We start from the raw sequence: 17,335 nt of genomic DNA on the forward strand, positions 1-17,335 counted from the left end.
AAGATGTCGTTGGCCACCCCATCTTGGCCATAGGGGGTGGCTGGATTACCCTATGGCCCTTGGCCCTCAGAGGCCAAACAATTTTTTTTTTTTTTTTTTTCGTTTGACCCTTAGGAATGGCTGGAACAACTCTTTTTGGCTTGGGGTGGCCAAAGCCACCCCAGCCCCCAACTGGGGTGGTCTAGCCACTCCATTGCCACCCCATAATTTTTTATAATTTTATTTTTTAATTATTTTTAAAATATATATAATATTTTATTATTATTTTTGTTAATGAGATATATGTTCTATTTATGGCTTCAAGATCTCTTTAGAGAGATCCAAACCATTAATTGAATATTTTTCAGTCCAAAAGGGACTTGAGAGGATCTTGTTCCCATGTACCGAGGCTTTTTGTTATATATATGCCATCATTAAATATCAGCTATGCAAGTGGATATTTATTAAAGAAGATGCTATCATCTAGTTTTTCTCTTGAGTAATTCTATATACCACACAAATATTCTCCAAATATTTACAAAGTTGATATGGCTGGCTTTGAATATATATATATATATATATATATATATATTTTAGACAATTTTTTCTCTAAACTAGTCTAATAAGTGCTAAGTATCACCTCTTACATGTTTTATTTAATATTCTTAATAATCATTTATTGTCATTCTACTAACCTATGAATCCAAACATATTATATGACACTTGACACTTATTCGAGTAGGTTGAAAAAAAATTCTGATGAAAATTGTGTCCTTTTTTTTTTTTGGTTTAATGATTGATCCAAATGCTTTTAGACCTTGCCACATTTAGCTTTGTATGATATTTCTTAATTGACCAATTACTATTAGATCTCTTTCAACTCATGTAATGTAGGGCTTCACATTAATGCCTTTACAGTCCAATCTAATTTGAGACTTAATGCAAAACCTTCACAACGCTAGACATTACACACCATATAAAGAATTTAATTAATCGTTTGTTAATGTTGCACATCCATTTAAATTTGTGTGATTGCTAAAGCTAAAATATTCTGAGGAAATGGCGTTTATTATGCACACCATTACAATCCTTGGGAAGAGTAATGTGATGACTTAAAATTTGGAAGTTTTAAGAGGTGGGCTTTGTCCAGACAATAACTATATTGTGTACATAGCATATTTACTTGGTACTTCGAGCAACACTTGACAGATAAATAAGCACATTGTGAGCCATGGATAAACTGATCATAATGTCGTGAACCGCCGATATACCACCGATCCTTGTCCATCCCGGATTTCCTAGGATCAATAGCACAATGTAGGTGGAAGATTGCTGACTTATAGTATGATATACCTGGAGAAGTTGCATGTGTCAGAGCGAAATCCATAGTTGATTAGAACAAAGACAAAACATTAGAGTCCAACATAAAATAGTGAATCTACCCTGTCACTGGACCCAATTAACAAACATTGCTTAATAGTTTATATATTACATGATTTATTCAATCAAACCAGCCTCTTTTTAAAAGAGAGGTCCAGGGTTACATGGAAGGGGAGGGTTTTCCAGTGGAGCCGGCCAGCCTACCAGTAATGTATGTTTAGCTATGTTGTGTGTATGTGCCTATATATACAGTTTACAATCAGGGGTGAAAGAGAGTTGAAAAAAAAAAAAAACAGACAAATTGCAGAGGTGCAAGCAGGAAATACTCAACAAAACCTTATTCTTATTGCACGTATGTGTGTGCGCGTGTGCATGCATGTGCACGTCCTGTAGTTTCATAACATCTATTTTTCAAAAGTACTTAAATTGCTGGCTAGAGATGGTGAAAGGGCAAGCAATAACAATAAGGAGAAAGTAGATGGCATTGCCGTGTTCTTAAGGTTCTTCAGAGAAGGATAACCCAATTAAATAGAAAACATATGTTAACTAGGCACTGCACACAAAAGTCAACAAATAAGCACCAGAAGCATGACAAAATTAAGGCAGAGAATGGAAAACCTTGAAATATAGATACCAAACCCCCTAAAAAACTGACAAAGAAAAAGAACAGGAAAACAAAAGCAAAATAGAAACAAGGAAAGAGCCAGAGAATAATAACATGAAAAAGATACCACACCAACTATGGTGCACAACTGTACCATCAAGTTTCACACAGTTTGTATATATAATGTTTGACAATTTAACCATAACATAAAGAATATACATTAAAGAGAAGTTTACCTTTGTATACATGAGAAAGATGCTAAACATTTGTAAGAAGCCCACGAAGAGAACCAGCCACACCACGTCGCCTTCCCTACAAGATGAAAGAGTGAAAGTTCTAAGGTATGTCTTCATTGCAATTTAGCTAGAATACCATGCATTTCTCACCTTCTCATTGTTAAATAAGTCTTCTGCAACAGCTTCCATTTGCTTCCGCTTTTTCTCTGCTTTAACAGATTCAACCATTTCTTCACTCCCAACGTCAGAATCACTATTGTCAAGAAACAAAAAGAAAATGAATGCATTATGTTCATGTGATGGTCCAAACACCATAGAGAAATAAGAAAATATGAATAGTGGTGTTGATCTTACTTATATGGGTACTTTGAAAACGGAATTAAATTGTCGAAGCTATTCCCAGATTGAGTATTGGCCTACAATTCCATTCCACAAATTAAAAAAAAAAAAACCAAAAAAAAACAAACAAACAAAAACACACGAAAAAAAAAAAAAAAAAAACAAACAAACAAACAAAATTTGGCATTTCATAATCCAATTTGCTTCAAGATGTACATGTTGCAACAAAATGGAGTAAGCAAATATATATGCTTGTAGAATTAAGGCAATAAATTCCGTTGCAATTCAGGGCATTCACATATTTCAACATGAATTTCCAGCCTAAAAATTTGAGTTTAATCATGTTATTAATCAGATAGATAACTACAAAACCTCAGAATTGACAAATAATTTTCAATTGCTACATGCCAAAATGAAGAGGATAGGACAAAAGGGTTGTTTCCACCAAGAAGCCAAAAGTCAATATTTTAATTTGAAACCCCATTCCATGTTCTGGTTCAAAAAGAAATACCAAGGTCACTACCTTTCTGAAGAGTTTAAAATTAGGAACTCTATTGTTGGTAGCAGTACTGACACCAGAAGTTATGTCCATATCTCGCACAACTAAAGTTTGGCTGTAAATTACATCTGCATTTTCGCATTCAGAATCATCAACCTTGTCCCTTCTCACTGTCATGCCATAACTACTGTCTCTGTAGTTCATAACACCACTGTCCTCTGATCTGATGGCAGCATGATCCATGGATGTTTCAGCTTTGTTCACAAATTTAATGGCTTCTTCAGTGTGGACAGTAGCCATTGATGTTTCAGGCTTGCTCAAAACTTTAACGGCCTCATCAGTGCATACCGTCGCATTTGCATGAATTGATGTGGCTGTTTCCACCTCTACATCAGAATCTGCTACCACTGTTTCGTCTGTGGAGCATGAAGATGAAACGTTTACTGCAAAACAACAAACATTCAGCTACATCACTATGGCATATCAAAGAAATAATTTTTTTTTTAAAAAAAATGGCCATAATAAAAGAAATAAAAAATGGAAAAGTATGGGAAAATGCAAATGCAAATTTCCAGCTAGGGTTTGGACAATATTTATCTTTATTTTCAGTAAAAACGAAAATAAAGAAAATATCAAAAATAATATTGGAGCAGCGCCGCTTGATCAGAATTTTAGCTATTCTCAAACAATGGAAGTACAAAAGGAAAGATTGCCACGATTCCCGCTGATTGTCAATTTTATATTAGGATTTTATTTTATTAGGACTTTATTTCCTTTCCTTATTAGGATTAGGTTTACTACTACTATAAGATTATGTTTACTTTCCTACTAGGATTAAATTTACTTTCTCTACTAGGATTAGATTTACTTTCTCTACTAGAAGTAGGTTTACTTTCTCTACAAGTATTTCTCTTCTATAAATAGGCTTGCCTATTATGTAAAACTCAATCAATGGAATTATAATAAAATCAGAGAATTCTCTCTCAAATACTCTGCGGAGTTTTATTTTTTCTTAGCCTGCGGGCTTGTTTTATCTTTTGGGTAGAAGACGAAGACGCTTCTCCTTGCAGAATCAAAGACGCTGCTCTTTGATTAGTTGCCTTAGTCTTCCGCTACGTCAGTTGGTATCAGAGCAGGCTTTATCCTGATCATGGCCAATCAGCGCAACGGTGACAAACTTCTCCAACAACGCCGCTTGTAGGGGAGGGGCTCTTTCGAAAGTCAAATTCATGGGGTATCCGAGCCGGCATTATCCGGATTCGATGGCCAACTTATACTACAACAACAACTTCTATAACGACGCCGTTCGTGAGAGGGATGTTGTTTCGAGATCCGACTACCAGCGATACATCAAGCGATCAGAGGCTCCTTGGAGAACCGAATTCCAAGAGCTCAAGCAGACAGCGCAGATGATGCAACAGGAGGTGCGCCAATTGTGGGAGTCGTTTAAACGCAGGCAGATGCGTGCCCATTGGAATCATAGAGACACTCGGGAGTACCGGATGAATAACGATCTCCCTTCATTCGATGGTTATCTTCACATTGAAGATTACCTTGACTGGATAATGGAGGTAGAAAGATTCTTTGAGTACATGTGTATTCCGGAAGAAAAGAAGGTGAAGTTGGTGGCTTATAAGCTCAAAGGTGGAGCATCCGCTTGGTGGGAATGGTTGAAGCTCTCTCGATCCAGGGAAGGAAAAAGACCCATGACATCTTGGCCTAAGATGAAGCGGTTACTCAATGCCCGGTTCCTACCACCAGATGACTATGGGATCCGAAGGGAACCCGTTCGGTATCTGTATGTTGACCGATTCCGTGAGGATGACGTAAGCCACTTTCGTCATGTCCATAATCATCTTCATAACTCTCCAAATAGGCCCTTCGCCTATGAAGAGAATTTTAATTATGGTGAAGAAGTTGTGGAAGATGTTAAGTTGGTTGAAGAAGTGGAGTTGCCATCAAAGAAAACATATGTGCAGCCACCATCATTGATTCCAACGACTACATCAATGGAGGAACAGCTACCGCCTCCTCCACCACAAGTGCAACTTCCTCTACCACAGTTACAACCTCCTCCACCACAAGTGCAACCTTCTCCACCACAGATGCAACCTTCTCCACCACAAGTGCAACTTCCTCTACCACAGATGCAACCTACACCACAGGTGCAACTCATCACGATCATCACAAAAATTGACGATTCTTTTGAAGAAAACAATGAAGTTGAAGATGATACCCAAGAAGAAATTGTTGGAGGAATTTTGGTGGAAGTAGACGAAAAGGAAAAATCATGTCTTGATTCTATCTATATAGATTTCTCCAAGTACTTTTCTTTAGAGGAGCCACATGTGCCATGTCCCAAAGAAAACTCGAGGACGAGTTTTTTTCAAGTGGGGGTGTCTGATGTAGGACGATATTTATCTTTATTTTCGGTAAAAACGAAAATAAAGAAAATATCAAAAATAATATTGGAGCAGCGCCGCTTGATCAGAATTTTAGCTATTCTCAAACAATGGAAGTACAAAAGGAAAGATTGCCACGATTCCCGCTGATTGTCAATTTTATATTAGGATTTTATTTTATTTTATTAGGACTTTATTTCCTTTCCTTATTAGGATTAGGTTTACTACTACTATAGGATTATGTTTACTTTCCTACTAGGATTAGATTTACTTTCTCTACTAGGATTAGATTTACTTTCTCTACTAGAAGTAGGTTTACTTTCTCTACAAGTATTTCTCTTCTATAAATAGGCTTGCTTATTATGTAAAAATCAATCAATTGAATGATAATCAAATCAAAGAATTCTCTCTCAAATACTCTGCGGAGTTTTATTTTTTCTTAGCCTGCGGGCTTGTTTTATCTTTTGGGTAGAAGACGAAGACGCTTCTCCTTGCAGAATCAAAGACGTTGCTCTTTGATTAGTTACCTTAGTCTTCCGCTACGTCAGGTTTGGACAATTTTCAAGCTAAGTTCACATGCTTTTACTTTAAAGGTCCAAAATTTCCTTTCAGCTCACCCTCAGACATTGGGTTTGGACAACTTTCTTTATCACTGCCTCACTGACCAATTCCCCCTAGTATTTGTCATAATACGAAACCATATATTAGAAATTCCATCATATAACTCAACACTGAATTATTTTTTTAACCTAACATAAATTGTAAGGATGGGAGAAGAAGATATAGGAGAATGACCTATTATTGGATTTGCCTTCTATTATTGCCAAATTGTAAAATTTAATATGTATTTAATTATAAAATGCACATTAACTAGCCAAAGGATGGGAGTAAGTATACAAAAAAATCAAATCTGTAGAAGTACAAATAATCATGGGCATGTCATTATTTGAGGTGATCAAGAAGCAAGGCGTGCTTATTCTATATATTTTACAAATACTTACTGCATGGTGATATTAATATGGATGGATCCAACAATCCAGATAAAACAGCACGTACTAAATCCATCTCATTTACTCTCAACAATGAACTGAGTTTTTGAAATCCATCAGACTCCTCTGCTGATCCTTCAGGGACAACATAAACCATGCGACTATTATCTCCATAGCCCGAGTCCTACAAAAAAATACACTTAAAATGTTTCAGAAAAGAGGCCATCCAGAACATTCACAACATAATAATAATCTGTAAGAAACACCATTAGGTGCCCAACATAAAAAGGTTCGATATTAATACTATTATGAGTACCACATTCTCTGCCTAGTGTTCAGTCATATCATGCATTTTTCTTTCTGATTAGTAAAATAAAAAAACAGGCATTGCCGAAGCAGACAGATAGTATACAAGAGCAGTATCTCAATGCCTAAAAGTGCAGAAAATCAAACAAGAAAAAGAAAACCAGTTGGAATACCTTATCCACTCAGAACAGAAATCTCAAAAACAATACTTCAACTAGAGACAAAGAAAGCCTGACACCAACAAAGGTTCCGAAGCTTCTTTGCCTCCTAAAAGATGAGAGAACATCCAATATTGCTTCCTTTGTGGAGCACCACATAGGGTGGCCAATTGCACCCAAAAGCAGGCATTGAACGTCTTGCAAACCATGACTCAGTCACAGCCAACTCAAGATGAAGAGGAAAAACCTACAAGGTGGCTTTACGCCTACTGAATGTTGTCAAGAAGCAGGCAGCGGAGGCAAGGAAGGCCCACACAGCATTTCACTTTACAATACATATCATAAACAGACTTAAAAAAATTCAATATTATTAATGTTCTCCAGGCCATAAAGGAAACCCAACATCCCGATTCACACACACACACACACACGTATTAACATGAATACACAGAACTTGTTGGTAAATACATGAAACCCATTATCACACACTAAAGGGAATGGAGATTCTAGTCATCTTCAAAGCATAAAATAGACATCATTCATTTAAATGAGCAACAAAATGGGACAAACCTAGTCATATCAGTACATTGATATCATTTCGATTAGAGATCTCCCATGAAAGGTGGAATAAGTCGACCATGAAATCATTAACATTTGGTGTTCTCTATCTGATGAATAGAGAGTCCACTTTGAAATAATCCATCATATACCCAACCCCCCAATTATATTCTTCAACAAAAAGAAAAATCACAAAGGGTAGGTTATATGCATGCATGTCTGCCTTGGTGTATGAAAAATAGCATGAGGGAGTAAGTAAAGCCTCAACTCTTTAAAGTCCTCAGAATGCCAAGTGGCTTAGCAAAGGAATGAAAGAAAAACAGGAGAACAGCCGAATAACCTTTAAATTCTCTTACAACGTACACAGCACAATAATTAGAAATTCAACAAGTCAATCAAATGATGTTGCAAGTCCAGACCTTGATTCACCTAACTGTAAGGCAATAACAGGCATAGCTATTATGCTGCTTGACTTAATTATGCAGAAGCATTTTAAGAGTCCTAATTTTAGGGAACCAAGGCTTCCCATTATCAAGCCTCCTTTCACTGTACGGCCGCAATTTACTAGTTCTGATACCAAGCCCCATTAGTCTTGTTCCTTGGACCAGATAGAATGGATACTTATTATTCTCATTTCAATTATTTCAAATTCTTTAGATTAGTTATCCTTTTTCTTTTGATCTTTTCCTCCTGAAATCAATTTAAATGGGCAATTAAAGGATAAGAGGGAGACCCAAAAGGGATGGCTAGAGACAGCACGAAAAAACATCATTGCAACTTAACAGATAATATAGTTAGATAGGGTACAACTGCACAAAATACTTCATGTATCCATTCCATGCATTTGGGATTAAAACCTAGCTTGGTTGAGTTGTTTATGGAGACATTAAGTAAGGTTTTTAGTCAGCACTTCATCTCCTGTTGCATTTCTACCCCCCCCCCCCCACCAAAAAAAAAAAGTCTTGCTGCACTTTTAAGTATAATGACACCTGTGCTTTTCTATCTTTGTTTTTTCCCACACACTGTTGTTATTCAGATAATCTAACAACCATATCTTTTGCACGAAGGGACCACATACAACATTGGCTACTTGGTTTCCTTAACAAATGACTTGGTACAATTGCAATCTAAAACTTCACATCAATTGCTGTGGGTTGGCTATATCCGTCAGGCTCTCTCTCAATAGACAAGACAGAAAAGTCTAAAGCTAGATCAATTCATTTTTGTCTCTCCAATGTCAATGAAAGGGCTTCTTATTAATGACATGCCATGGTGTACATTTGGTCACTGTAAATATGTCACTTCTAGAGTGTCTTCCCAGAATCATAGTACTTGAAGCCTGCATTGATGCAAATGTACTCTCCTTTTTCTGTCCTGTGTAGTAATAGTTCAAAGTAATGCAGACTCCACTGTCCTCTTGGATAGGACAGATTTAGGAACCTATTTACATGTGATTGAGCTGGGCATAGGATTTGGAGAAAATTTAGCTCTAGGGTTTAGGATTTACAGGTTGATTATGGATTAGAAAAAATATTAAGGGCAATATGAGGCTTTTTCGTGAAGAAACCAGGTTGTAAGAATTTACTCACAGCCGCTGGTTGAAGAAATTTGGATTGGAATTCTTTAATTGCTAAGATTGAGCTGGGCATAGGCTTTTTCATGAAGAAACTCTATTAATTACTGTTTGAAGCTATGTCAGACATTTATTTCCACAAATATACTTACTTGTAATCCATTGTACTCAAATTGATGAGAGATTAGTGAAAATAAAAATGTAAAACTACAATCATCCAAAAGTTAGGAAAGCATGTCTCCCAGAACCCAGCAGTTAAGAATCACCACTTCACTTAATTTCCCACTTTCCTCTCCTCTCTCTTGATACTTTCTTTTCTTCCATATCCTCTCTCCTCTCCCTCTCTGAAACATTAAAGAAAAAAATGAAAAAAATAAAGCCTCTTGGCACGCATGTACAGGTGCCAAGAGGATAGTGTTTCACAAATAAAGTGAGTTGGCAATTGTTGCTGAGTAAGTTGAGTGTTTACGGCCAGGAAGTCAACTGTATGGCTTAACACATGATAGCCATTTTATTTCAAATCCACCATGGCTTGGATTCTGGTATGGAGGCATATGTCTTTGCCATTGGTGCAAACATGTGATGCCTAGTTGGTATTGTATATTCTTCTTGCACAGCAGGTGAGGAAATATAAATCTAAGAAGCAACAACATTTATCCGTTTATGATCAAGGCAACTTAAGACTTGGAGCCACGAAGCACTGATAATCAATATTTTTGAATGATCATAATATAAGCTAACCCTGATATCTTGATGTAAAATGGGTCAAGTAGCTGTAAGTTTGGGGCCAAAAGAACTTGGTAAAGCAACAGAAGCAAGGTCAGGTAGCAGATAAATTCTGACAAATGCTAGTGTATCTACATAACTCCTCCAAGTCACTCCTAATACTCTTTCCACAAACCCAGTTTATGCATTATTGACCCTATGAAAATATATCAGCAATAAAGGAGTGATCCCTTAAACCTTTCATCAATAAAAAGAGCATAAAGCATAGAAACATCCAAAAGAAAAATCAAACAGCTAAAGTTATTTTGATAAGTAATTGGCCCCAAGGGGAGGGGAATGGGAGATTTAAACTAAAAACCTCCACTTCATGAAGCATGGTCCTAAACTGATTGAGCTACCCCTTGGATTAGCTAAAATTCTAAATAAATATCCGAAAAAATGAAGTATTAAATGCGTACTACAATAAACTTCAAAATTTCTGAACAAAAAAGAAAAAATCTATATAAAGAGAGCATGAATTGCATACTTGGCTACTTGAACAAAATGCTTTAATAGAAATAATTTTTGCACCGCCCACTTCCAATAAGGACTGCAACCGATCCCTGAACTTCTGCAATTGAACAAATACAGGTAATAAACACTAGAGAAATTTCCAAATGCTCTCAGCAATTATCATAAATAGAATATATTATAAGAAGAGTAATGCTACATACCACAAAAACATCCCACAAGGCAGATGTGGCAAGGTTTAGTACCCATTGGATATTTTGTTTTTAACAAGAGCTGATCCAAGGGCTACTAGACCTTGTCATGTCAACTTTCTGGGATGTTTGTGTGGTATGTAGCATTACTCTTGTAAGAAACAACTTAACTATCCATTACATCTCATAAAGAAACTTAAGGCTAGTTCCATAGCAGACACTCATCAGATACACTTATACTTCCATGTTCAGATGCACATAAGTGCAAAAATCCCATGAAATTTATGGAAGATATAAAATAAATATTTATCAATAATTTCCTTTTGCAACAGAATCATTAATGGTACCAAGTACTTAACTGAGTGTGTGTGTGCGCTTAAAATAGATATTAAAGGACTCAAAATATCACCATTTGTATCGGCTCCAACAAAAAAGTGTATCCTTCCAAACACTTTTCACGAGACTTAGGGTCTGCAACTTTGACTGATACTCCTTCCATGGTTAGCGTTGGAGCATAACTGATATTAGAAGCAAAAAGCATATTTTTATCAGCTATTTTCCCAGGAACATTGTGAAATGGAAAGTTAATTTAAGTAGAAGAAAGATCAAAAGCAATACTTACGAACTGCAGCTAGGAATTTCAGTGCGAATGCTTTTTTCTGCAACAAACTAAATAAAATGCACAATCAGTTATGTTTCAAGAAGTTGATTATAGCTGTAGAATATCACAATAGTGCCAGAAGAATATTAAAAAGAATACGAAAATGAAAAAAGATAGCATACCAATGGTTGTACACTCTATATGTATGTAATTGTTATAAAGCATGCTTAATGATCTCTTGTGCTATCTTACTATGAAAGCCTGAATCCGTTGCCAAGTGCCACGTATAAGGAACAGACCAAATAGGAAAAGTGCCAAGTGCCACATACATGGCAAACATCAATTCCTTCTGAAAACCCTGTTGTATTCATCATACTAGCAAAATCTTTGCAGTCCAGCATGCTAGAATTTTATATCTATTTTTGGTGGTCTTGCAGACATTTTACTATTCTATACAATGAATTTCCATCTCTTATTCAAATTCCTCATTATTATTATGGTGCATATTTTATTCTCTGAACTGAATTTGTACTTCGAGGAAAAAATTATACTGATGAATTTTATGGTTAGTAATGATAAGGAATACAACAATTCTGATAATAAGCAATGCAACCCATTACGAAATTTATTTAAACCCAATAAATGTGATTGGTATGAATACTAAGGGAATTAATGGGTAGGCTTCCAAAATTGGGACCCTATATGAATAAAAGGTACATGGAATTTATGAGTGTGTCAGGCGCATGCACTAATTCATAACATGTGACTCACACGTGTGCCTGGAACTGGTAGAAATAAATTGGTGGAGTTTACACCAATTCGGCCGCAAAAGAAAATCATGTTTGCAGTTTGAAGAAGTCAATATATTTTGAATCAGTCTCCAAGGCAATGCGACAAACACTATGACACCTTTATGATTGAACATAGTTACTCTAGGAGTAACTATAATAGTTGCGCATATTACAGGTAGTTGTCAAAGAGTTCTTTTATGTACTTGTTGCTCTATATGAATGACAGGTTATTACTACCAAAAGCATGTAAGCAAGTAACAAATTAAAAACTCAGTTGAGTAATGAGTTTGAGACAAAACAAATTTTGAGTATAAAGATTCACAGGGATAAGAAAGCAGGAAAGATGTACTTATCACAAAAAAGAGACATTGAGAAAGTGTTACAACACTTTTGTATATCAACAAGTATTCCACTTGCCACTCATTTTAGACTTTTGGCAGCTTTAACACCACAAAGTGATAAGGAGCAGTTCATATCATGTGTTCTTTACTCTAGTGCAGTTAAGAGCATCATATATGCTATGACTTGACCTGTACACGTATTTCACAAGCAATTAGTTTGGTTAATCGATACATGGCCTATCTTGGCAAGATTTACCGGCAAGCAACGAAATGGATACTTGGGTATTTGAGAGCATTACATATATTCAGTCTATGACAAAGGAAGTGACATAAGTTTAGTGCAATTGGTTATGCTAATTCAGATTATGGTGGTGATCTGAAAAGAAAAATGAGATAACTGATGGGTTATATTTGCACTCTCTAGTTGTGCTATTAGTAGGAAAACTACCAAAATTGCATTTCCTACCGCAGAAACAAACTATGGTTGAGAAATTTCTGCATTTTGCAATTGAAAGAGCGAAATACATTTGACTAAAACTCAAATGTATCAAAAAAGGCCTAAACACAGATGTTGGATATCATTTTCTTTGAAAGGTTATGACGCTGAGTGTCATCACAATGAAATGGATTGCAATCCTTTAATCCTTTTATGATACATTTGAGTTACCACACTAACTTAAAACATTACTTAGACTTGATTGGTGTTAACCGTTTTTTGTTGCTCTTAGTAATTTTAGGAAAGACGTCTAAAGAAGATTTTAGGCTGTTAAATTTAACAAAATTCAAGTCAATAACAAAATTCAAGATTTTAGGCTGGATACTTGGGTATTTGAGAGCATTACATATATTCAGTCTATGACAAAGGAAGTGACATAAGTTTAGTGCAATTGGTTATGCTAATTCAGATTATGGTGGTGATCTGAAAAGAAAAATGAGATAACTGATGGGTTATATTTGCACTCTCTAGTTGTGCTATTAGTAGGAAAACTACCAAAATTGCATTTCCTACCGCAGAAACAAACTATGGTTGAGAAATTTCTGCATTTTGCAATAGAAAGAGCGAAATACATTTGACTAAAACTCAAATGAATCAAAAAAGGCCTAAACACAGATGTTGGATATCATTTTCTTTGAAAGGTTATGACACTGAGTGTCATCACAATGAAATGGATTGCAATCCTTTAATCCTTTTATGATACATTTGAGTTACCACACTAACTTAAAACATTACTTAGACTTGATTGGTGTTAACCGTTTTTTGTTGCTCTTAGTAATTTTAGGAAAGACGTCTAAATAAGATTTTAGGCTGTTAAATTTAACAAAATTCAAGTCAATGTGAAAATTTGTTCTGATGTATGACTTGAATAGGTGAGGGTGCATGAAGTTTCATGTATCACATGATTCACACCAATCCCAAGTCATACCCTTGATTAGTTGGTCACTTCTTTTACCAACTTCATTGAAGCTTCTCTTTTGTCGGCTGGTTTTGCATTTAATATAACATAGCCAACCTTGGCACCTCTCTAGCTACGTTATTGCCCCAAGTGCCATGTATCACATAAAAAAAAAATAACAACCTTGGCCCTTTGTAGCAAGACCTAGGCTTGGTAAGCAACTTTGGCTCTTACTTATATTCAGCTCTTTGTTTGCTTTGCACAATGAATCTCTCAAAGATTGTTAGTAGTGCCACTACAATAAGAAAGAGTGAAAAACTGCTCTTTTTGTAGAGATTTAAAATACAAGAAATTTAATTTTCCTAGAATGAAAGAATGAGATTTTATATGTATTGAAATCTAGATTTGTTTTCACCACTCTTTTGTACTTTATCTTTGTTAGTGGATTTCCCCTCGGTCGTCATCATCCCTGGACATAGGCCTTTGTGCCAAACCACATAAATATTGGTGTTTTGTGTTTTTGGTTTATTTTCTTCGTCTTTTCACTACTAGTTTGTGATCCAAAAATCTCAATTTGTCACACTAACTTGACCAATATGAGAAGCTTTTGAAGATCTTGGAAAAATGTGATCAAGATTCAAGAACGCTAACAATGTACTAATCCAACATAGTAACCAAAAAAGACACACTAAACATAAACATAAAAAGTCATTCATGTTTCTATTTACAACCTATAATTTCTACTTTATCCATGTTGAAATCAACCTACATTTTCCCTTTTATCATGATCAGTTCGCACAAACTACTATAATCAGCACTTCAAGGTTTTTGTTTTTTAAGCATATTAAGCATCTTATTCCACACCTGCAAGGTAAAAACCAATCATTGGACTCCTAAAATGTGAATGCAATTAATTTTTTTGGATATGTTAAAATGTAAATGCAAAATTACATGACCGCATTATCATAATAATGTTCAAAAGTGAATTCACAAAAAGAAATAACTTCAAAATATAAGTTAATAGCACAATTATGTTAGAATATTAATTAAATGATTCAATTCATCATTTCCTAATAGCTGAAACTTTTGGGATAAATGGTGATTTAACTAATTATACTCCAAAGAAATACTTCAAGATATTTCATGACAGTTTACCTTAACCCAACTATCAAGAACAATCGGTTTCTTTGATACAATGGCATCAACAATGTCTTCTTTCACTGGCCTGAGTTGATCAACAAGCACATGTGTGCACTCTTGAGTTAGACTGTCATTAATATGAGCTCCTATAAAGAAAGCAGGATATTCGTTATACATCGTTTGTACAATATTATCAAAAGCAAACATCACTTTGTAAGTTGAAGATAGAATCATTTAGATATGATTAAGATGCTCTCGAGCAAAAACCTAGTGTTTTCAGGTATGATGTTGAAATGAAAAATAATAAAAAGGACTTTCCACCACGCTACAATTAGAGATGTCATTGTGATGTTTAATGTTGAACAATAATGTCTAGTATAAAACCCCAACTACCATACATTTCCACATTTCTAAATTATACAATTACTTGAGTAATCGCTCCCTATTGTTATCAAAAATGTAGGATGGTCGGGGTACTACATCAACATCTGGAGGATGACTTTACCAAAATACTCTCACGAATAATTTTTAGGTCCACAAGCGCCCAAATAAAAATAAGCTTATTAATACCTCCTAAAAATATTCCAAATTAATATCTAGATGCATCAATCCAAATATATAACATTTTCCAATAATACTTTTTATATTCATGCTTAACAAATTTTTTTTTTAAGTATTCAAATTCATTAAAAGCGTAGACGGGTGCAACCCTAGTACACATGAAATATACAAGAAAACCCCTAAAGTACAGGAAAAAAAAAAGGAACAAAACTCCAAAAACTCAAAGAAATTAGAAACATGAAATCTAATAAATGCTACTATCCATGTACAAGAGATTATAACATCATCTTCTTCAACTCTAACAATGATGTCTCATGATCTTCAAAGTTTCTTGCATTCCTTTTTCTCCAAATACATCACATTAGACATAAAGGAGCCAATCTCCACAATTTGAAAACACTACGTTGTCCCAATTGTCCCTTCCAACTCACCAACAAATCTCTCACCCTTCGAGGCATAACCCAAGCAACCCCAAACAGTTGAAAATGCAAGTTCCATAATTCTCTTACAACCTTCACAATGAAGAAGGAGATGATCAATAGACTCCCTGCTTTTCTTACACATATAACACCAATCCACCACAATAACATGCATCTTTCGTAAATTGTTCAAAGTTAAGATTTTCCCTAAAGTCGTCGTCCCTACAAGAATGCCACTCTCGAATAAGCCTTAACTTTCCAAATACTCTTTTTTTTTTTATAAGTAATGAAAATATATAAAAAGAGCGCAGAGGGGCGCAACCCATATACACGGGAAGTATAAATAGAGAGCGCCTAGGAGGGGGAGAAATGAAAAAGAAAATCAGAGAAACTAATCACTAAAGGAGCTAGCCAAGCGGCCGTCCAAGAGTAAAGAGTAAAGAGGAAGAAATGAGTCAAATCCTCTATGGTCCTAGAGGAATTTTCAAAACATCTAGCATTTCTTTCATTCCAAATACACCACATAAGACATAGAGGTATCATCTTCCACACAACCGCGCTTCGAGAACGTCCTCCCGACCACCAACTAGCAAACAAGGCCCTCACCCTGCAAGGCATGACCCAATGCAGCCCAAAACGCTGAAAAATCATGTGCCAAAGAGCACTTGCGAGCTCACAATGGAGAAGCAGGTGATCAACGGACTCTCCGGTCTTCTTGCACATACAACACCACTCCATAACCACTATGTTCCTCTTACGCAGCGTATCATGAGTCAAAATTTTGCCTAAGGCCACAGTCCATCCGAAAAAAGCCACCCGTTGAGGCGCCTTAGTACGCCAGATGCTCTTCCAAGGAAACTCCTCTTGATTAGAAATGGACAAGGCCTTATAGAACGACTTAACCTCGAACTTGCCCTTCTTAGACGAAGACCAGCAAATACGATCTACACTGCCTAGGGAGACCTTGCAAGAATACAACCGATCAAAAAAAGGAGAAATCAAATCCATCTCCCAATCTTGGACCGATCGAACAAAAATGACATTCCACTCAACAACCCCATTTCTCCCAATAAAATTATCCTTCACCCAAGCTTCTTTGTGCCTGGCGATACTGTATAAGGACGGAAAAGCTTGCTTCAAAGAATTGTCCCCACACCAAATATCATGCCAGAATCTGACTTTCGAACCCTCCCCCACCTCAAAACGAATACCTTTGGCAAAGAAATTCCACCCTTTACGAATATGCTTCCATAGACCCACACCATGAGAGCCCAAGACCTCCTTCGTGCACCACCCACCTTCTTGATCTCCATACTTAGCTTTGATCAAATTACACCAAAGAGGCCCGTTCTCATTTGCGTATCTCCAAAGCCATTTCCCCAACAGAGCTTGGTTAAACTGGTACATCTTCCGAATGCCAAGACCACCATATCTAAGAGGGCTGCAAACTTGATTCCAACTTACAAGATGCAACTTGGGCTCATCCCCCATACCTCCCCACAAGAAATCTCTTTGGACTTTCTCGATCCTTTTAGCTACACTAACAGGAATCGGAAACAATGACAAAAAGTAAGTCGGAAGATTAGCCAAAGAGCTCTTGATGAGGGTTAAGCGACCTCCTTTAGAAAGATACATTCT

At 36.0% G+C, this 17,335-nt stretch overlaps 1 protein-coding gene across 1 annotated transcript in view; it reads right to left on the minus strand.

Moving 5' to 3' along the window:
• Positions 1–1,073: 1,073 nt before the first annotated feature.
• LOC132183394 (nibrin homolog) overlaps positions 1,074–17,335 on the minus strand; it is a 26,578-nt gene continuing 10,316 nt past the window's right edge. Inside the window, exons 6-14 of the mRNA XM_059596822.1 lie at positions 11,073–11,119; positions 10,860–10,968; positions 10,276–10,359; positions 6,441–6,612; positions 3,062–3,480; positions 2,554–2,615; positions 2,350–2,452; positions 2,200–2,275; positions 1,074–1,332 (exon numbers count right to left, since the gene is read on the minus strand). Of these exons, the coding sequence (XP_059452805.1) occupies positions 2,222–2,275; positions 2,350–2,452; positions 2,554–2,615; positions 3,062–3,480; positions 6,441–6,612; positions 10,276–10,359; positions 10,860–10,968; positions 11,073–11,119 (1,050 nt within the window). The 3' untranslated portion in view covers positions 1,074–1,332; positions 2,200–2,221. The remainder of the gene's footprint in view (positions 1,333–2,199; positions 2,276–2,349; positions 2,453–2,553; positions 2,616–3,061; positions 3,481–6,440; positions 6,613–10,275; positions 10,360–10,859; positions 10,969–11,072; positions 11,120–17,335) is intronic.

Source organism: Corylus avellana, chromosome ca5, assembly GCF_901000735.1.
Source record: "Corylus avellana chromosome ca5, CavTom2PMs-1.0".
Lineage (NCBI taxonomy): Eukaryota > Viridiplantae > Streptophyta > Magnoliopsida > Fagales > Betulaceae > Corylus > Corylus avellana.